This window comes from Leucopleurus acutus, assembly GCF_964270905.1.
Source record: "Leucopleurus acutus genome assembly, chromosome: 14".
Classification (NCBI taxonomy): domain Eukaryota; kingdom Metazoa; phylum Chordata; class Mammalia; order Artiodactyla; family Delphinidae; genus Leucopleurus; species Leucopleurus acutus.
Window position 1 is genome coordinate 37,019,770 of NC_139156.1, and position 23,012 is coordinate 37,042,781.

The 23,012-nt window shown below is 39.6% G+C and overlaps 1 protein-coding gene across 3 annotated transcripts in view; it reads right to left on the reverse strand.

The window, feature by feature from the left end:
* Positions 1-23,012, reverse strand: part of STAMBPL1 (STAM binding protein like 1) — a 43,578-nt gene that overhangs the window by 14,269 nt on the left and 6,297 nt on the right. For 2 of the 3 annotated variants that reach the window (XM_082854056.1, XM_082854058.1), the window contains exons 2-4: positions 7,440-7,522; positions 4,433-4,650; positions 1,836-1,911 (exon numbers count right to left, since the gene is read on the reverse strand). In XM_082854056.1, the coding sequence (XP_082710182.1) occupies positions 1,836-1,911; positions 4,433-4,650; positions 7,440-7,469 (324 nt within the window). In that variant the 5' untranslated portion in view covers positions 7,470-7,522. Of the gene's footprint in view, positions 1-1,835; positions 1,912-4,432; positions 4,651-7,439; positions 7,938-23,012 lie in introns of those variants that run through there. The other variant, XM_082854057.1, reaches the window with a different exon arrangement.

The window sequence follows — 23,012 nt, forward strand, 5'->3', positions numbered from 1 at the left end:
GCATTAGAAATCAAGATACAAGTAACCAAAGATGATCGCGGAAAAATCAATCTTTTCTAGGGCTCCAAAATATAACTTTTCAGTACAGAAGAGAAAAAATTATCCCCTTTGTAAGACCTTTATCGACTTCACTGGTTAGATAAGCATTTTGTTTAGTAGGTACCTCATTTTTAGGTAGTGGGTTTGTAACCGCACATTCCATGGTAGGTAAATTTTATGGCATCATAGTTAGAAGGGACCTCAGAGAACACCGTAAGTAGGGATCCCTAGTCTTAACAGACTGTAAAAAAGGAACTCAGGCACTTTTTATAAAAATATAGATTCCCAGGCCTAACCCAAGACCTACTGAGACAACATGTTTAGAGAAGGGATTGGGATCTGGATCTCAAACAATTTCCCAGTGATCATAATTTAGGAAAATCTGATACAGTCCAAGCACCCACCAGTCCCGCCTTTGTAGAGATGAGGAAACAAAGGCCTAGAGGGATTGAAAGACTTGTCCAATGTCATACAACTAGCTAATGGCCTCATTAGGACTAAAACTCCTAACTCTAGCCAATCTTTTGTCATCCATCCATCCATCTATCCATCCATCCATTTATTCAAGCACAAACAGAAAATGTATATGCTTTTGGAGAATTCTTTCCCTACAAGTAAAAATAAGGATAACCCTAAATTAGAGTAAAAGATACACCTTGGCAGCCTAAGACCTTGGTTTCCATACAGAATTTTCTGAGTTTACGTGAACAAGAGAATTGAGGGGAAATGCTACTCAAAGGCCTGATAATGAATGACCCTTCAGATAGTGTACAGAAATTTTAAAATGTAGATGACCATTTGACAAAAATTTGTGTTCTGCTTACAGGCACCCCCAGGCCTGACATAGCTGGTAAGAAAGCTTTTTTTTTTTTTTTTTTTTTTTTTGCGGTACGCGGGCCTCTCACTGTTGTGGCCTCTCCCGCCGTGGAGCACAGGCTCCGGACACGCAGGCCCAGCGGCCATGGCTCACGGGCCCAGCCGCTCCGCGGCATGTGGGATCTTCCAGGACCGGGGCACGAACCAGTGTCCCCTGCATCGGCAGGCGGACTCTCAACCACTGCGCCACCAGGGAAGCCCAAGAAAGCTTTTATTCTGTTATGTGGTAAAATATTTTTTGAGAGTAATTTAAAATTTCATACTGTGACTGACCTTCCATCATATAAAATCAATCCAAACTACTTAAGACAAATGGAAAACATTTAAAAATGTTATCTAAAAGGATATATTCTTAGCTAATGATATTTGGAACTATATATGCAGCAAATGTTGATGGTAAATAAATACATTTCAACAACCTTCTTTTTCCTTTGGAATATTTCAGGCCACTCACTAAACACTTTGTTGTCTCATAGGCTAGTACTATAAGAAGAAAATGACTAGAACTTTGTGGCTGCCTTAATAATCAACACTGATATTCAAATAGGTTTTGGGTTCAGAGTTGTATGGAATAATCAAAACCAGCCAAAATGACTGTCTCAAATAAGTATGGGGAAATAGACAACCATTCTCTCAATTTCTGGGAGGAATATAAAATAATTCCTTCTTCACGTCTTAATATGATTAAGTACATTCTTGATCTTTTTCTTTTTTTTTTTTTTTCTCGTTTCAAGTAGACATCCCACAGTAATGATGATTAAAGGTCTAGGAAGAGATCGAAACATCATAGCTAATGGAATGAATCTTTTGTGCTTAAACTCTTGAGAGGATGAGACAGAGGAGGAGAGGAAGGGGATGAATCAATAATGGATACTTGTGGAACATTTGAACCCCCCGGGGGAGAGTCTATCCCACAATACCTTCATAATATCCTGCTTTTCGGGTACTGCACATTGCTGGTAATCTCGATGGTTAGGAAGCTTTTCTACAAACAAACTGCAGAAAAAGAAAACACGTCCTTAGCATTAAATGACAGAAAAAGCTCAATGATGGCTTCTAATTTGAGAATGAGCCTCCTTTTCACAAAGGACATGGTTAATAACATTATTTAACCTCTATTCTTTCCATTTGCCTTTCCATCAAAGGTTGGCCCAAGTATGATTTTGGCATTACAGGGTAGTTAACTGTAAGCACTGAGGTTAAGAGAGTTAAAGTTGGGATGCTCCCTGAAGAGACCACATCACTTTGGTTTTTCTCGGGTCTTTGGCACTGTATCCCACTTGAGCATCATTTTACTTATGTGTAGTGCTGGCAACACCGAGGATCACGTGAAAATGTAAGAGTTTGGAAAGATGGATGTAACCCCTTCTCACCATTGAAAGACTCAAGGGGCCACTGATGAATCAGTAGTGGCCATGATGTCTATATTAAAAAGTCTTAAATGAAAATTCATAACTCAGAGAAATGTCAGCCAGAATCCTTAATGGACTAGGAGGTGCTAATTAAGAGTTAATTATTTTTCATCACCTTTTGAGGAACAAGGGACAATAAAAATGAAGGGAAATCAGTATAGCAAACCAGATACGTTGCTTCCAGGTAAAGTGAAGATATTACTTCCACGAGGGCAGGAAGTTCTGTTTTTGTTTTCTCCTTATTGATGTATTCTTAGCTTGTAGAATGGTGCCCCTCTCGTAATGAATGTTCAATAAATATTTGTTAAATGAATGAAAAGCTCTTAGAGCAAATACTGTTTTTGATCAACTAATATGTTATAACTACTGATGTTCTGTTGTTTACAAATCACACATACACTCATCATCTCATCTATAGAATACAGAGGAATGGTATTATAACTCTTATCTCTCAAATAAGAAAATTAAAGCCTAAAGAAATTACATAAGGTGTGTCAGTTGCCTAGGGCTTTTGTAAGTAGCATAAAGTCGTAGACATTTAGAGTTGAAGAGACCTCAGAGATTTTCACCCATAAGTCTTTCATTTACGTAGATGAGGAACTGAACTCACAGAGGAAAACTGAATTACCTATGGTTATATCGTTAATGACAGGAGAGAATTCAAATATTCTGATTACTCAGTAACTCAGAGAGTGTAGTGGCCCTTTACCACACTTACGTGTGTGTGTGCAAAACCCAGAAGAAGGTGAAAAAAATATTATCAATTAGTAACTTATAGTTCAGAAACTAAAATGGAAAATGTGTGCTATCAATGACAGTTTATAACGTCCAATTTCATGGTTATTGCTTAACTTTATAGAAACTTGATTTTTCCCAGGTAGGATGAATGTTGCCAACCATTCTCTAAATTTCCAACAAGTTAATTAACTTGAATAAAGTGCAGAGCCCACTTTGCACACCATATTAACTGCCTTTAATTTCGCCCATGGTAGAATCATGGATGCAGTATTTAAAACAGTTGATCTTTTCAGCTTCTCAAATGTTCTCAGGTTAAGTCCCCAACTAAACTAATACAATTAATCAATGTGTGATTTCCAGCTAAAACAAAAATAAGGGGTTCAGCTCAGATGAAATAATTTTTGGTAACAGGAGATCCTCCCAATCAGTAAGCTGGCAAACTGGTATAGAAAACCCAAATCCCATTTCTTTTAGTTCAAACTAGGATATCTTACTAACAAATATCTATCTAATGTGAAGTGTGATTTTTTTTTTTTTTTTTTTTTTTGCGGTACGCGGGCCTCTCACTGTTGTGGCCTCTCGCGTTGTGGAGCACAGGCTCCGGACGCGCAGGCTCAGCGGCCATGGCTCACGGGCCCAGCCGCTCCGCGGCATGTGGGATCTTCCCGGACCGGGGCCCGAACCCGCGTCCCCTGCATCGGCAGGCGGACTCTCAACCACTGCGCCACCAGGGAAGCCCGGTGAAGTGTGATATTTTTACATGGCTGTTTTGATGGAGCCACTTTCACTCAATATTTTGGAAGCTCTTTTATACATACAATTCTTACACAGCTAAATAATTGCCTTAAAAAAAATACTAACTACAATGTGAAACCAACTACTACACTCTGTCCCGGAATCAGTTCCTTCCTAGGATCGTCAATTTATCCCCTAGTCGCAACCCATCAAATTAAATATTTAAAATGTTAATGGCACATTCCAGGTATTGTAGATGGAGCTACAATATGATGTCTGCTTTCATAAAGCTTGCATTCCTGTGAAGGAAGAATGACACAAAACAAGAAATTTTATTTGTGAAGAGAGGGAAGGGGCATGCTGGTTACTGCGCTGGCCTGTTGAAAGGTGTCTGACATCCCTAAGCTTCGCTCCATCCCTGATCATTCATCCCTAAGCCTCAGAGATGGTGTAAGGCCGCCTTTGAGTACATTACTTGGTAACTTAAAAACCTGGACATCTCATGCTTTGGGAGATTGTAAATTCAGTCTGAATATGAAAACATGCCGGCATCTAAGCGGTCTCACCAAAATACCATGTAAATATTTTCCCCAATTTTCTCATTTTGAAGACCTCCAAAATAAAACACTTACGTTATAAATTTATTATAAAGAACAAAAGCATTTTCCAAATTTCCTTCTTCCAAATACACGGACGCCATTCTCTCCATTTCTACTCCGGATCTAAAGTAGCGGCGCGGAGTGATATCTTCATTGATGGTGATATTACAACCCAGCTTGCTTAGGGCGCGGACTCGCTCTTCCGGGCTGAGGGAAACATCCCTGTGGTCCGGCATGGCAGCTAACTTTTTCTGCAAAGTCAAATTTGAATCTCTGGTTATAAGAAGAAATGAACATGACTGAAATTATACATGTATTTTCTGTACTAAATACCTGACATCAATACCTAAGGAAAGTTTTTCATAAAAGTTAATGGTACGATAAAAATAATTCTTTTTGCTTAAACGTGTGGTCTACACACCAAAAAGATACACATCTCCAGGGTAAACATACACTCTTTTGGACTAAGACCTCTTATAGGTTTCAGCTACAATTATGTGGCAGTTTCTGGGTATGCAAATGTTTTAGGTCACTTTAGGTAAAATATCATTGACCCTTATATCCTCATGGAAGCAAACCAAGAGATGGATTCCTACCAGGGTAGGGATCATGTCATTATACTTGAAGGGCCTCCAAGAGATGGCTTGGATTCGAAGTTACTATCAGGATTCAATTCTATTCCAAAACACAACTGGTTTTATAAGTAGCTTTCAGGGCCTCCCTGTATCTTTACCAAGTGAATAAAACCCCACCAGTAATTCCAGGAAAAACCTTTTCAAACATATGGCCATTCCCCCCACCCCTTTTTTAACATAAAGACACTCTCAGAGCTTGACATAATAGTAACTACACCATTAATTATTCCCTGACTGAGAAAATAATAATGATTACTAAAAAAATGTCTGTGATATTAATATATTTGTATTTTATTAATAAAAACAACATTTATACACATCTGAAAAACATGGAACATATACATTCAGGATAATTATTCAATTCTTCAATAAAAAGTCAGTGCTTCTGAAAGGTGAAAAAGCCAAATTTTTTCTCTTAAAGGCAGTTTCTTAGCCTCAGTGGGACATATAGTCTCCATGGCAGCTACTCAGCCCCGCTGGTGTGAAAGCAGCCATAACCCCACGTAAACAAATAATCCTGACTGTGTTCCAAAAATATTGTTATTTGACCACAGGTAAATGTTTCAATGACATCATAAAGTTACTGGAAAAAAAAAATCTATGGAAATTAGGACATTTTCTAAAGCAAACTTCTAGCCTCCTGTGTGCACAAAAGTAACTCGTCCGTTTTTTATTACTATACAGTCTACCCTGAATTATAATTATTTGTATACAAGTTTGTTTGTTTGTTTGTTTTACGGTACGCGGGCCTCTCACTGTTGTGGCCTCTCCTGTTGCGGAGCACAGGCTCCAGACGCGCAGGCTCAGTGGCCATGGCTCACGGGCCCAGCCGCTCTGCAGCATGTGGGATCTTCCCAGACCGGGGCACAAACCCATGTCCCCTGCATCGGCAGGCAGACTCTCAACCACTGCGCCACCAGGGAAGCCCTGTATACAAGTATTTTTGACTCCTTATGAACTCCATGAGGGAAAGGAATCATTTTACACTCATCTCTGTCCTCTGGAATGTAGTATATTCCCTGCAACACAGATGATAACCAATAAATGTATCAAATAAAGGAGGAAGAGAGACAGGGAGCAATATGATTATAATTAGATTATCTTTTTATCTGAAGGAAAAAAATAAGATTTATTTTCCCTTTATGGGAATGGTGCTGCCTTTCCTAAGTTTAAAATTGATTTCAGAGATAAACTGGGAAATAGCCTAAACTCTTCATCAATCTGTAGTGTTTCATTTGCATATGAACTTCTTAGATGTAAATAAATTTTCCAGAGGAAAAAGCCTTAGTGTTCATTTTTACATTGACATGTCCACTAAAATTTTAGTTATTCCTACATAATGTTCTAGAAAAACACACAAGGCACTCCATAAGGATGACTCCTTCCTCTGCAGAGGTGGAAATGGGTCAGCCTTTATTATCCCACAGTGCCTTGACAATATGGGGTCAGAAAGTGAAAAGTTCCTACAAGTTTCTGCTCCTCAAACATACTCTCAAAAGCAACTGAGCATCTGTGAAGGACGTTTCCTCAGAGAGAGAACACTAACCTATTTCAGAGCAAGAACCAGGCTCTATTTCTTTATGTCCTGGTGCTAAGCTTTGTGTGTGTAGGGTATTCGGTATACCGCTGCTCCCAGGGCTACAGGGGTAGTGAGTGGGTTTGGGAGGGTCATCAGGAGGAAGGGGAGGGTAATGACAGCTTTCGTTTAGCAAGTCCCAAGGACAGGCTGGCAACATTAAAACTACGGTTTCCAAAAGTTGTAAGGCACAAAGTACAAAAACAGGGCCATGGAGATTATATAACGTTCCTATATTCACATTCAGAGACTGATCTGGGACACACAATAAGCTCATGGGATCCCAAGGCCCCTGTTATTTCCTCTCCAGCACGTTATTTCTTCTAAGATGTAGCTCAAGAAGGTGTGTACTATGTTGGCTGTAAGGGGAAAAGATGAAAAGGATGAGAGTTTCAAGTATTCACACATTTACACAAAGATCCCAGAGCAGCATCTAGGTGTTAAATAGAAAGTTATTTCCTCGGTCATTACCACACAAGGTAAGCCTCTAATTTTTATCTGGGAAGAAGCTGAGGCACAAAGAAGTTGAAGTACCTGCTACAATGTCATCTGTGAAATTCTTCTGCCCAGTGTTGTGCTAAAGGTCTACACTCCTGGAATCGAACCAGATAAATTAACATTTCACACTTCCATGGAAAAAAAAGCATTATTTTTAATTCTAGCAAAGATGGGTTTATTAATCACTTCCTCAAAGGAGAGGACCACGCAGATGGTTGAAAACGGCAAATGCTCAACTTCTTGAATTGTGACTCATTTCACATTCAGTGTGTTTCTGTTCTTCTTTTTGGGTTTTCAGACCACATGTAAAATATTGGTTGGTGCCACCTACCAGGGAATTCACCGTTAACGGCTGATCCATGTTGTCCTGTCTACAAAATGATGGTGTTTATTGTTTCTTCTCAATCACTTCATCTGTTTCAAAGACAAAAAGCAGAGCTAAGGTTATTTCTTGAGAACTCAAGTCTCAAATCCCAAATGCCAGGCTTATTTCTGCCTCAGAAAAAGTATGAACAAATTGAAATAACTTATATTATCTGAGACTACTGGAAATCTCTTCCTGAAAATACAAAACTGCAGGTGGTTATAAGGTTTCTTGAAGCAGACTTTTAAAACAGGAAGTGTGAAGAGAATTAGTTATTGCCTAGTACCCAGTATGAATCTGCTGGGTGTTATCTTACTTAGAATACTATGCAAGGTTATAAAGTGGATTTACTTGCTTCGAAAGGAGAAAGAAGGTCATTGTGATTGAGAGCATGGACTCAGACCTGGAGCCCATCTGGGCTTAAACTAAGTCTTACTGGCTGTGGTAGGTAGAATTCTAAGAGAGTGCTGTGATTCCCGCCCCTTGGGATCCACAGGTTTGTGTAATCCCCTCCCCTTGAGTGTGGCCAAGACCTATAACTGGCTTCTCATCTCAGCAGAACATAGCAAAGGTGATGGGAGATTACTCCCATGTCTATTATATTCTGTCACATGGCAAAGACGAAGAGATTCTGCAGATATATTAAGGCCCCTAATCATTTGAGGTTCAATGATTAATCAGAAGGGAGATTATCCTGAGTGGGAGACCTCTCTTGCTGACCTGGAAGACTCAGCCATCCTGAGTTCCACAGCAGTAGGGAGATGAATTCTGCCAAGAATGACGTGCTCTTGGAAGAGGACTCCAAGCCTCAGATCAGATCCTTACCCTGGTCAACGCCTCCATTGCTGCCTTGTGAGACCCCGAGCAGCGGACCCAGTTGTGCTGTGCCTAGACTCCTGACCCACAAAACTGTGAGATAACAAATGTATGTTGTCTTAACACATGAAGCTTGGGGTGATTTGCAGTGCAGCAATAGAAAATGAATACTCTAGCTGGGTGACTGCAGGTAAATATCTAACCTTTCTGTGCACCTGAATAAAGGGGGAAAATAAGAGTACCTATGTCATGTCATTGTGGTAAGGATTAAATGACTTAGCACATAAAGTGCTTAGAACAGTTTCCAGCACATAGTCAGTATCATATCAATGTCCACTATTACTAGAATCTTGATTTTGCAGTTGAGGAAACTGAGGTTCAGGGATGTTAAGTGAATGTACCCAAGTTCAAATAATCACTCGATAAATGTTAGTCTCCTTCCTTTGTATGCTAGTTTAGGTCGAGCTCTGCATGATCACTTCCCACTTCTAAATTTATGTCGGCTTATATATTCCACTAATCACTTATGCGACTCTGAACACATATTTTCTCCTCAGTTCCTCATTCATGAAATGAGGGGGTTAAGCTACACTCTTTCAAGTTACAACATTCTGTGATTCTCAAAAACTTCAGAAGTAGATTATTCAATCCTTCCGTGCTATTTTCTGACCTGAATCCATGGCTGGACAATCCTTCCAAGGAAAGTCACTTAGTGTGTTCTGATCTTTCCCCTTCATCCTCTCCAGTGATCCCTGGAGTACACATCAAGCTGTCGGCCTGCAGGTTGCAGAAATGCCCAAGAAAGAAAGGACCTACAGAGAGCCCCAGTCACAGTGTAGTTTTAAAATCCAAATTAATCCTGGGACCACTGAATGTAGGCAATCCCTTTGGGGGAATTACCACTTCTCGGTGAGAATAAAACGGAAAAAAAAAAAAGACGTTAAAAGAGTTAAGGAGACAGAACAAAGAGGCTTATGGAGAATTTGAGGCTGGGTGGGGAGAGAACAGGACAAGGAAATACTAGGTACTCATTGATTAGGGTCTCCTAAAAGCCAAAGATGAATTCTTTTAGGGGTTACTCAGATCCTTAAACAGAGCACAAATAATTTAAAAAGTTGGAAACATTAGCACAGCACTTCTAAAATCATATAACCCTGAGACTTGTTTAAAATGCAGATTCCTGGAACTCAAAAGGATTTTGGATCCCCTAGTTTTAAGCCCACCAATAGCATTGTTAGGATGTGGTGCAGGTGATTTTCATACATGAGACTTCCAAACAACGCTTTGAAAGACACTGCATCTGAGAATGTATCAAGCAGGATTCTTAGTTGCAAGCAAAGGCACTGACTCTTGAATCCACAGAATGATAATGGAAAGGTCACAAATTTCCAAGAAGGCCAGAGAAATTGGGCCTGGAGGCTACATACCCAGCAACATGACCCCAAATCACACAGCAGCACTGGTCTGCTGCCTGTCACTGATGGGCGGGGGAGCCAGTGGCTTCCATCACCGACACCAGCTGCTGTCTGGGAAACCACCTGTGGAGATGCCACATATTTTTTCATGTCACTAGTTTCTATTTCAAAATATGAGATGGAGGTGCTTGACTGGCAGAACCTAGGTCACACGCCTGCAGCCAGGCTGCAAAGGTGGTTAAAAACGCAAAACGCAAATATCTAGCACTTCACACTTCCATAGGAGGCAAAGTGGGATGTGCCAGGTGAGAAAAGGTAGATTCAGGGCTGGGCGGCCAAAAACAATGGTAAGTGCACAGAAAAATCAAACTTTTCCACAATGAGCTTCTAGACATACAAAATGCTTAATTCAGTATATCTTGAACACCAGAATTTATTAAATTCCTATAGATGAAAACCAATAGTTAAATCTCTCTTTAACTCTATTAACTCCCACACACAAATTTATTTATAATTCAGAAACAGAAACCAACTCCCCTCAAATCTAATAAGAAAGACGTTCATACATTGGTCAGTTAACTGCTTCTTTTTGGACCATTAACTACTCAGTGGCAGTGGTCCTACCTTAATTCCTTTATTTTTCAATCTGCAGTCCTAGCACTTATCCCCTGCAATATAAACAATTACCAATGTCAGCATAAACAGGTTATGTTCTCAAGACCAGTAGATGTCAAAGTGTGATACAGCATCCCCAAGGGGTCTGCAAGGTCAACATTATTTTCGTAATATTACTAAAACATTATTTGCTTTTTTTACCATCCATCTGTATAGTGGAGAGTTCCATAGGGTACAAGTTAATGGCTATGCTCACTTGTATCTTCTTGTAAATGTCTGCTACAATTTTTAATATGATAAATATAAATAGATATAACCCACAGAAACAAAGCTTTTTAGTGCCCTTAGTAATTTTTAAGAGTGTAAAGTGGTCTCATGACCAAAAAGTTTGAAAACCCGCTGCTCCAGATCAACTACGCAAACAAACAAAACAAAACCTCGCCATGCTACTTCAATCTAACCAGAAATATAGTGGGCCATGAGAATCTAAAAGATGAAAAAATAATGGTCAAGTATCACCTTCCATTTGTACTACTAAGGTCTCACTAAAATAATTAGAACACTGAGGGCACAATAAGAGATACCTTACCTCACAGAACCCAAGACCCACAAGAGCAAATGTGGCAGACTGCTATATAATCTGCAATACCCATTCTCTTTTTCTAATATAAAAATATAAATTTTTAGTTGATACATAGCCTGGATGTCTCTATGCCTCAACTGCCCCCAAGGAAATATGGAAGCAGCTCTACGATTCTGCCCTTTAAAACCAGCAGCAAGTAATGCCAAGAACAATATCAAATCTGTTAACACAGTGTTTCTTTTGTGACCTTTTTAGCCTAAATTATTAATTCCCTTAATTTTCCTTCTCTTTCTTTTTTTTTTCTTAAATACTTTTTTTTTGGGGGGGCAGGGGTGCTAAGCTCAGAATCCTGACTTACTTGCATACACAGAGCCAGATTTTCCAGAATACAAAAGACTAAGCAGGCAGGAAAGAGTCTCCTGAGAGACCGGGCACACAGGACAGCCAGTGAGACCATCGCCTAAACGTGTCGTTTTCTCACTGGTACTCCTTTCAGGCTGAGTGCTGTAGGGAACTGGATAAGCAGGGGCGGCAGATGAGAGAGGCCAGAACACCTCATGCCACACGCTGTAGTCTCATTTCTAATTGGCCAAAAGCAGCCTTTCTTCTCCCCACTGGGTTAGAGTTCAGGTTTTCCTGGAAGAACATGGTGCAATTTACTTAGTTGGAGATAAAGCAAATGATCATAACCTAGACTGTGGGCTGCAGTGACCTAATCTGATTTAGATAAAAGGAGGTTAAAGGGTCACTCCCACGCTTTAAATGACAGAGGCAGGGGGCTTCCCTGGTGGCGCAGTGGTTGAGAGTCTGCCTGCCAATGCAGGGGACACGGGTTCGAGCCCTGGTCTGGGAAGATCCCACATGCCGCGGAGCGACTAGGCCCGTGAGCCACAACTACTGAGCCTGCGCATCTGGAGCCTGTGCTCTGCAACAAGAGAGGCCGCACACCGCAATGAAGAGTGGCCTCCGCTCGCCGCAACTACAGAAAGCCCTCACACAGAAACAAAGACCCAACACAGCCATAAATAATAAATAAATAAATAAATAAATAAAATTAAATGACAGAGGCAGAAAGGAGTATCTCCTGAGTCACAGGAGGCTTACAGATTGGGACCTGCTTCAGGAAAAAAAAAATGACCTAAGCCCATCCTTGCTTGTCATTTGGAAGGATTCAGATGTTAAAACCAAAGATTATTTTTTATACTCAAGAGATTATTTTTATACAATATTTGTAAATCAGAAATTATCATCTGCTGTGACCCAGATGATAACATTATTTGTACTAAAATATTGATAAATATGAACCTTGATCCGAATATTAGAAATAGCTTTTATTGTCTTTTTTATATACTTGTAAGTACTACATGTGAGTACCTGCTAGGTATCAGGCATTTGTCTCTTATTCCTAGAAGGATATCCCAAGTTAAACATACCTCAGCAGTGTGGTTAAGATTAGATCAATCAGCAAGAATGCAGTTGCTACAGGAAAGATTATTAAGTAAAACACCATGCCCAATATAGGTTTTGTATTTGTTGTTTTTTTTTTTGCGATACGTGGGCCTCTCACTGTTGTGGCCTCTCCCGTTGTGGAGCACAGGCTCCGGACGCGCAGGCTCAGCGGCCATGGCTCACGGGCCCAGCCACTCGGCGGCATGTGGGATCTTCCCGGACCGGGGCACGAACCCTGTCCCCTGCATCGGCAGGCGGACTCTCAACCACTGCGCCACCAGGGAAGCCCCCAATATACGTTTTAAATTACTTTTAGGTAAGTCTAGGCTACCCTGAGGGCAATCAAGTTGCTCTTTGGGCCAGAAAAGAATTATTTCTCATAGTGCAGTACAATTTTTATTCTGACACCAGAATGAGATGGTTGGGCGCCCTTAACCCAGCAGCTCGGGGTTTGGGGCTGTATATGTGTAGGAGAAACCAGCTTCTACCACTTGTGAGGTGGGAGTGCTATGGTGTCTTATTTAACCCTTTTGTGTACTTTATCTTCATCTATTAAATGGGGGGAAATAACACCCTTCCAGAAGAACTCAGTGGAAGCTTACATGAGGTTAAAAAAAAAAAACACACAAAAAAGAGAATTTCCTGGCGGTCCAGTGGTTAGGACTCTACGCTTCCACTGCAGGGGGCGTCCACTTCCATCCCCAGTTGGGGAACTAAGATCCCGCATGCCACGCAGCATGACCAAATTAAATAAAGATCATTAAAACACACACACACAAATTCTATTACAGTTCCTGGCATGCAGTAGAAAACTCAAAGAAAATCAGTCCCTTTTCACATCAAATGGTTAGAAAAGTAAGATGATGTACGTAGGCTTCTATTATACATAGCAGAGATGACTAATGTTTAACTACTTGCTTCATTGCAATTAGTCTTTGACAGTCGCTGTCAGTTGTCTATCCAACAGTCGCCCACTCTCCCCACCCCCGCTTCTTCCTGCCAGCAGGGCCCAGCCTCACTAGAGATATTCACGTTTCCAGACTCCCTGGCACTCAGGACTTGACTAGTTGGCAAGTGACCAAATCTTGGACAATGGGACCAGAAGGGAGAAATCTATTGAGAGGACTCTGAGATATTTTCATCTCTAACACAAAGAGATAGTCTGGAGAATATGTGCCTTTTCATCAGCTGCACATGTGTCTTCATGTAAGACTTGAAATGCAGCTGCCGTCTTGCAACCCAGACGGGTCAAGCCTAAGACCCAGCTGGACGGCAGAGGTGGAGGGTAGAGGGAGCCTGGCTCCTTGCAGACACTGTTGAGCTGCTGAGCTTACCTTGAAACCATTCTCCTCTGAACTGTTATTGTGTAAGACATAAGTACCATTGTTTAAGGCACTCTTAGGATTCTGTAATCTGCTGCCTAATTGATACAGGATTCCTCTGGCAACATAAGGAAATGTTTACCTATGTGAATCCAATGGTGAAAGTGGTAATTCTGAATACTAACACTAATATTAAGAAGAAGAAGAAGAAGGGGAAGAAGTTTGTGAGATTTAACAATTTTTGAAGGAAATATTTCTATAATATTACATTCTTCTTTGATTAAAATATAAATATTATTTAACTCTTTCTTCATGATTCACAGTTTTATTTCAATGTACCTGCCAACAGCAATGCTTCCCTCCAGTTCTAATTTGCTTTCATCTAGAAAATCACTTAAAAAACAACTTCTTTACTAAACTTCTCTGACTTCAGTCTTTCTCTCCTTTTAGTCTATCTTGATTACTGATAAAATAATTTAAATTTATTTGTAAAATTAAAGTTTAACTGGACATGGGTCTGAAAGGATCTCCTGTGAATAAACTATATGCTGATTACAGTGACTGCTACCTGATTTCTAACTTGGCTGCTCAAAAATCATTTTTCTCACCTTTTCTTTCCTCTACTGTCTTCTACATAAGAGCAAGTTGAGTTCTGGGCAGGTGAGGTAGGACTATGTATATCACCTTTAATTCAGCAAAAGAGCTATCGTAATAATAATTATATTATAATGATAATATAATATCATATTATAGTAATGGGTTACTAATTATATACTAACCAAAAGCTTTCCTTCCCTGGTACTTCCCTGAAGTAATGCATTGACCTCCATTCTCAGCCCCCACAACCGCCTTATCAAATAGGAAGCAGTTGAGTCTAGAGATTAGACATGCAGCCCCCAGGGTCAGACCACATGGGTTCAAAGCCTGACTCCAAGCAATAACTGCAGAATCACAACTACCCAGACTGCAAAGTGGGGTTGATAACAGTAACTAAGGAAAGACCTGTTGAGAAGGTGAAGTGAGAAAATGCTTGTGAAACCAACAGCGAGATGCTTGGTGTCAGGAAGCACTCAGCAAATGATAATGACCATTATCTCCATTTTACAGGGGAGGAAACTTGAGCCTAGACTAGACAAGCAACTTAAGTAAGTGGTGGAGCAAGGACTCAAAATTAGGTGTGTAATATCCCAGAGTTCATACTCGTAGTCACACAGCGATACTCGCAATTAATATTTAATAGCTGATGGTGAAATCAGGGGAAGGTCAAATTCTTGGACTTTGGACAAGAGTGATAGGATTTATTGCAGAAATGAGACTTCAGTTCAGCATTACATCTGTTTCATAGTCTTCCGGCCAAAGAAATAAAAGGGCATCCATTCCCTCCACTTGTTTCTTAGGCAGAGTGATGCGATGTCTGTGGACTGACCACCTGGAATATGTAGTGAAGAAATTCAAATGCATAATTATTCGAACAAGACACAGTTTAATTCAAAATATGTGCTGGTTTTTAATGTAACTTCTAAATTGTGGTACTCAAATTACTTGGCCATAAAAAAGAATGAAATAAATGTCTCTGTAGCTACATGGATGGACCTAGAGATTATCACACTGAGTGAAGTAAGCCAAAGACAAATAACATATATCACTTATGTGGAATCTAAAACATAATACAAATGAACTTATTTATAAAACAGAAACAGGGCTTCCCTGGTGGCGCAGTGGTTGAGAATCCGCCTGCCGATGCAGGGGACACGGGTTCGTGCCCCGGTCCGGGAAGATCCCACATGCCGCGGAGCGGTTGGGCCCGTGAGCCATGGCCGCTGAGCCTGTGCTCCGCAACGGGAAAGGCCACAGCAGTGAGGGGCCCACGTACCACAAAAAAAAAAACCAAAACAGAAACAGACTCACAGACATAGAAAACAAAGTTATGGTTACTGAAGGGGGAATGGGGGAGAGGGATAAATTAGGAGTATGGGATTAACATTATATGCTACTATATATAAAATAGCTAAACAACATGTATTTACTGTATAGCACAGGGAACTATAGCCAATGTCTTGTAATAACCTATAATGGAAAAGAATTGGAAAAAAAATATATATATATATGTATAACTGAATCAGTTTGCTGTACACCTGAAACTGACACAATATTGTAAATCAACTATACTTCAATAAAAAAATAAAATAAATTCTGGTATTCAAAAGGCATTTCATATGCTCACAAGTATACTAATTTATGATTCTGTTGTACTTTTTAAATGAGGTGATTCAATTAATATCTTCATAAAACAATTAAAAATTCATAAAACATTTGGAAAATGAATTTGAAGTGTTGGGGAGAAATTCAGTTAATTTGCCAAGATAGATTCATATGAGCTTAATTGTGTTATCTTGCTGCTGAAATACTAAAATTTCATGGAAATTATACATTCTAAAAATAAGCCACCCATAAGCCACTAAACTCTAACATCCACTTGAACATACTTCCCTTTTTATTGCAATTTGCTTTTAAGAAAATACTATCCAAGGTAACACTCTGGCACTGTTGGTGGGAATGTAAATTGATACAGCCACTATGGAGAACAGTATGGAGGTTCCTTAAAAAACTAAAAATAGAACTACCATATGACCCAGCAATCCCACTACTGGGCATGTACCCTGAGAAAACCATAATTCAAAAAGAGTCATGTACCACAATGTTCATTGCAGCTCTATTTACAATAGACAGGACATGGAAGCAACCTAAGGTGTCCATCGACAGATGAATAGATAAAGATGTGGTACATATATACAATGGAATATTACTCAGCCATAAAGAGAAATGAAATTGAGTTATTTGTAGTGAGGTGGATGGACCTACAGTCTGTCATACAGAGTGAAGTAAGTCAGAAAGAGAAAAACAAATACCGTATGCTAACACATATATATGGAATCTAAAAAAAAAAAAGGTTCTGAAGAACCTAGGGGTAGGACAGGAATAAAGATGCAGAGGTAGAGAATGGACTTTAGAAAATGGGGAGGGGTAAGGGTAAGATGGGACGAAGTGAGAGAGTGGCATGGACATATATATACTACCAAATGTAAAATAGATAGCTAGTGGGAAGCAGCCACATAGCACAGGGAGATCAGCTCGGTGCTTTGTGACCACCTAGAGGGGTGGGATAGGGAGGGTGGGAGGGAGACTCAAGAGGGAGGGGATGTGGGGATATATGTATATGTATAGCTGATTTACTTTGTTATAAAGCAGAAACTAACACACCACTGTAAAGCAATTATACTCCAATAAAGATGTTAAAAAAGAAAAGAAAATACTATCCACAAGTTATCTAATTCAATGAAGCACAATGAGTCAGAAATACATTTTTTAAATAACATCATCTTCTTGCCTGCCAGATGCCTGAAGCCCAGAGATGAGGTCAGTCCTTGGGCATTATTAATCAATTTTATTTAATTTTCATAAATTTCCTAAGGGCAGTGCTTGAAAGGCATGAATTTAGTCCAGCACTACTTTCTTTCTTTCTTTTTTTTTTTTTTTTTTTTTTGCGTTACGCGGGCCTCTCACTGTTGTGGCCTCTCCCGTTGCGGGGCACAGGCTCTGGACACACAGGCTCAGCGGCCATGGCTCACGAGCCCAGCCGCTCCGCGGCATGTGGGATCTTGCCGGACCGGGGCACGAACCCGTGTCCCCTGCATCGGCAGGCGGACTCTCAACCACTGCGCCACCAGGGAAGCCCCAGCACTACTTTCAAAAGCAAAAGCTGTCCCAGAATACCTCTCATACGCTGCTTGTCCAGTGTTCCTCAACCAAAGGAAATATTCTAACTGTTCAACATATTTCAATAGACAGCTGCAGTCACATTTTTGGTTTTGAACTAGACAATCTCTTCAACGAGGTGGACAAAACCAAAACAGGCTGTGTCCCTTCATAACTTTCCCTGGCAGGTTACTTTTAAATGTTTAAAGAGCCCCCTCCCTATACTGCCAAAGTCGTTAGCAAGTGGCCATCCACTGTTTCTCTTTGTTCGCCCCACTCACTTCCTTCTTATTTTTCTTTACTGCAGCTTATACCCCTCTACTCTGATGTAAAGTTTCCTCTGAGTGTGGTTCCTGGGCCACCTGCACCATAATTACTCAGTGGAGGAGGAGGGTGGTTGTTAATAAGAAACAGATTTCTATGCCCCATCAAGTCAGAATTTCTGTCAAGGGTGCCCCACAGAGCTCTATTTTTATCAAGCAGCCTAGGAGATCTTTATGCACATTGAAACTTGAGACTCACTGCATCAGATAAAACTGCTCTAAGACAGTTACAAATAACCCCCTAAATACCTGCCTTGATCAGCTGAACAGTGCCTACTTTAGAACAAACTCCTGCTTTGCTCTAAATGAAGTAGAGGCATTTCCTTTTTCCTCCCACTTCCCTCACCTTGCATCTTACCTATTACTTTTCTGTCTTGTAACATACTTTTATTCCATGGGACACATTTCTTTCAAGGCTTCATTTAAGGCTTAATCTGAGCACTGTGTCTACACTCCATCCACTTTCACCAGGGTATCAGACTGTGATTTCTCACTCAGTAGTTCCAAGGCTAATAACTACTGTATATCTTTCCCACAAGTATCAGCTCCAAGTAAATTCATTCATTCATTCATTTATTCAACATTATTTATGAAGCTCCTACTTCCTGCTAGGAACTAGTGAGCAAAGACACGGAGGATATTGATCTTTTGAAATTTACCTTCTGCTAGAGGCAGGAGGTTGAGCACAGAGGTACTAAGATACTAAACAACTAACTGCACAAATATATCATTAAAACTGCGGTAAGTGCTACAAATACGAAATACAACAGAGGTGGTTATGCATTTTTTGGCAAAAATATCTCAGAAGTGGTGGTGTGTCCTTCTCAGTACATCAGGAGACACTGATTTGCCCTGTTATCAGCGATGTTTACTCTGATCACCTAAGTTATGTCTGCCATGTTTCTCCCCTGTAAAGATACTATTTTTCCTTTTGTAATTACAAAGTGTCTTATAGGGAATTACTTTGCCAATATGCAAGTATACTTTTGCCCATTCATTTTAGCATCCAAAGATTATTCTTTTCTGAAGTGATTATTACTGTGGTGTTTGAAAATGGTGAATTTTCTATTTCTATCCTTCTTTCTATATTTATTAGTTTAGTTGGAGTTTTTGTTGAAGGTTGTTTAATTTTTTGTACAAAATTTTAAAATTTTAGGCTGTCAAATGGATCTATTTTTTTCTTTTATGATATCTGGATTTTTCATCATTCTTTAAAAGGTCTTCAAACTGACTGATGATAAAAATTTTTTTTAAATATGTCTACCAATCTTTTCTCCTAGTAATTTTATGGTTAGTTATTTTTGAATAAATACCGTTGATCTGTGTGGAATTTATTTTTATGTAAGTAGTATGACAAGGATACAGATTCTTTTTATCATTAGGCAAAAAGACCCTGAATCTCTTCAACTTTGCTTAGCTTCTTATTTAATTCTCAACTCTGCTCAATAAGGTGATCTGCCCAAACTAGGAACTAAGTACATATTTATTAAATTGAAGTAGTCTCTGTTAATTATACCTCAATGAAGCTGAAAAATAAAAGTCTGGGAGTGATGGATAAACTTACATAGAGAAGAGATATCGGCAATTCAGAGAGGAGGCAAGTATGCAACTGTGTTTGAGATACCCCAGGACTGGACTGAGAGTGGTAAAAAGAATGTAGAAGGATAAATAGCTATTGGGAGCGATTCTGAGGGAAAAAAAAACATAGAACCTGGAAGTTAAGTGGACAGACAGGGATATAGGAGCGTAAGTAGGCAAAGATACTGCAAATGTTGGCATCTAAGGGAAGTGGAGATGGTGATGCTTCTGACTTCAAGAGAAAACTTCTCCTGTATCTCAGTGAATGGCATCAACACCCAATTACACACAACCTGGCAAAACTTGGAAACAGTCACCATGCATTGTCTCCCTCCCTCAACTCCACATCCATTCTACCACTTATAGTTGCTGAGTCACCCTCCAAGATGTCTCTCAAATCTGCATTTTCTCACCATCTTTCCTTACAGTACCCAATCTGTGTCACCCTTTACTCTGTCTGCATCGCTCGAATAGCCTTCTAATTGGTCTATTTGTTTCCATCATGCTCCCCTTTGTTTAATTCTATATACAACACGTATGCTATTCAGATATTGTCATTTCTTCACTTAAAACCCTTTAATAGCTTTCCATCACTGTCAATATCATGCATCTTTAATAGGTCCCACAAAGCTGGGTCTGATCCAGCTGCCAACCCACCAGCCTTCTATTCACCCTCATTTCACACTTCTACTTCCTCTGTATCTTTCCAGTGTTAGTTTAAGCTTCTCTTCCTCAGGCAGATATTTTTGACCACTTCCAAACTAAGTCACACTCTTGGTCATATACTCATGAAGACATATCATACAAACCCAAACTGAGGGATTTTCTACAAAAAGAACTGGCCAGTGTTCTTAAAAAGTGTCAAGATGATGAAAGACAGAAAGACTGAAGGAATGTTTCAGATCAAAAGGGACTCAGGAGACATGACAAAAAATGCCATGTGTGATCCTGTATGGGATCCTGGACCAGAAGAAGGACACTGGTGAAATGTGAATAAGATCTGTAGATGAGACAATATAGTATTGTAACAATGTTAGTATCCTGATTTTGATAACTACCGTGATTATATTAACTGTTAATATTTGGGGAAATGGGTAAAAAGGATACACAGAAATTCTGTGTACTATTTTTGCAATTTTCTGGAATTCTGAAATTATTTTAAAATTAAATATTTTTAAAATGTTCAATTAGTACCTTAACGATCCCTTCAACAAGTAAAATGACAACAAAAAGAAAAAAGTTTGCATCATATGCAACATATATAATATTGATTATGTCTAAACTATAGGGCATATTTGCAGAACAGTAAGAAAGAGATACAAAGTTGAATAAAAATCGGCAAATGGAATGAACACGTCATGAGAGAAATATAAATGGCTAAGCAGCACGTGAAAAATATTAATTTCACTAGTAATTAAGAAACTATGGATTTGAAATGGTATTTCCACTTATTTGATTGATAAAATTTACATGATTGGTCATACTTAATATGGATGAAGACTGGAAGAGAAATTGGCAATTAAAAAAATAATACACATTCCTGTTGACCAAGCAATTCTAAGTTTCCCCCATAGACTGTCCTGCCCAAATAATACACTAATACACACACACACACACACACACACACACACACTCTCTCACACACACACTTGCTCCCACTGTAGCATGGCTTAAAAATATTACAATTTTGGAAATTAAAATACACAGCCATCAAAAGGAGGTTAAAAGAATCTGTACAGGAAATGAAGCCACTAGAAAAGACTTACATCTATACGTGCTGAACCAGGAAGTTGTCCGCATTACAGCATTAAGTGAAAAAAAAAAGCAAGTTGTAAAAAGCATATAACGTATGACTCCCACATATGTATTTAATGTATGTTGGCATTTGCAAGAAAGGTATCTGAACAACATGCACTGGATTTTTCTCAGCTGTTCTCTCAAGGATGAAATCATGAAGGATTTCATATTTAACTTCTTCATTTCGGTACAATTTGTTACAAGTATGTATCACTTCATTATGACAAATTATACTGTTTTTAAAGCCTATACATTCTCAGTAGGTAGCTCCAGATTTGAAGCCTAGCCCTGCCAGTTTCTAGATGTGTGGATTTTGATCAATGACTCCCTGAGTCTGTTTCCCTTGTCTAACGTGAGACCCTTGCCTCACAACGTTATGAAGGTAGTGGTAGTTGAAACAGTTATTCAAGGGCTTTCTAAACCCAGAAAGGCTATCTGGCCTGATGACTGGGCAGCCTTGGTGTCACACCATAACATGCAGCTGCTGGAGAGCAGTTTATTGGCTATAGACCTTCAGGAAAACAGCACAGGAGAACACTGCTGCATGAACCCTTCAGTCAGTCCTGCCAAATTCAAAGCCCCAAGTGCTCACCCTGCTCCCTTCTGCCTTTCCTTAATCCTCTCTTCTGGACCACGTACCATGTGTCCCTAGCACAAGAGTAAGGCTTGTTTGCATCAGGTTAGTCCCCTGCTCAAAAAAGCAACTGATAACCTAGTGTCTACCCGAAGAGGTCTAAACACCCTTGCTGGCCCTCAGTGCTGTGTACTATTAGACTTTGCTTTCCACTGCTTCCCAATATAGAAGACTTGCCCTACTTTTCTTTTTGATCAAACCCTCTCTGCCCTATCCCAACATCTGTCGTTCAGAAGGAGGTGCAACATTCTTTCCTGCCAACTCTGTGGTTTTCTGATTTCGTCCACCTGAAAACAGGTATTAATAAGAAAATTAAACACAGTGTTGGGTGCCATTATAAAAACTCCAAGGCAGCCTTGATGGCTATGTCATTCCATAAAAATGTATATGAAAATCAGAGGAATAAATGCATAAAACTTAAAAACAGAAGCACAAATTTGCATATAAAATTAGATTTAGCTCCTAAATAGGTTTTTCTCTAAGTATGGTTTATTGACCACCTGCATCAGAATCCTCTGGAAAGGCTGTTAGAAGAAGGCTCCCAGGCCCCGCCCAAACTTACTGAATAATAACCTACGGGGGTGGCACGGAAGTGATTCTGGTTTTTTGAGACTAGTTTGCGATGCACTGCCCTAGTTACCTTTCTAAGTCTTTCAATAATATTACACTTGACAAAAGACAAAGAACCTTGATGCCATAAGAATGTGATGGTCATTTACATTTCTTTCAAAAGCCACATTTGAATTTCTTGAACTTTTCAATACTTGGACAAAAAAAAGTTCCACACCCACCAATGATTGTAAGTGATTTTCATCTTTTTTTTTTTCCTTAAAGTACTATATTGATTCAGTAAGCAGTTTCTCTGCCCCATTTTTACAAAAACAGGAACGTATGAAGGATTTATTCCAGGCTTCTCTTTCCTAATCTCATTCCATCTACCACTTCCAATTGTTCCTCTTGTTAAAGAAAATTTATGCTGTGGAACAGTTTGTAAACCAACCTATCAAGGACAAAACAGATTGGAAAAGGAACTGAAGTCAATCTGTCAGAAGACTGAAGCATGAACCCACAGGCATAAAGGCCTCTCCATATTTCTTCTCAGTGGTTGAAATGCATACTTCCGGTGTTAAAAGACAGGGCTCCAGCAACAGGTTAAATAAAATTATACGGTCCTTAGATGAGCTGAATTTAAACTTGATCACCATCACTGACTGCAGTTTTCTTTATGCCTTTAATGAAAAGGTGCACAGTT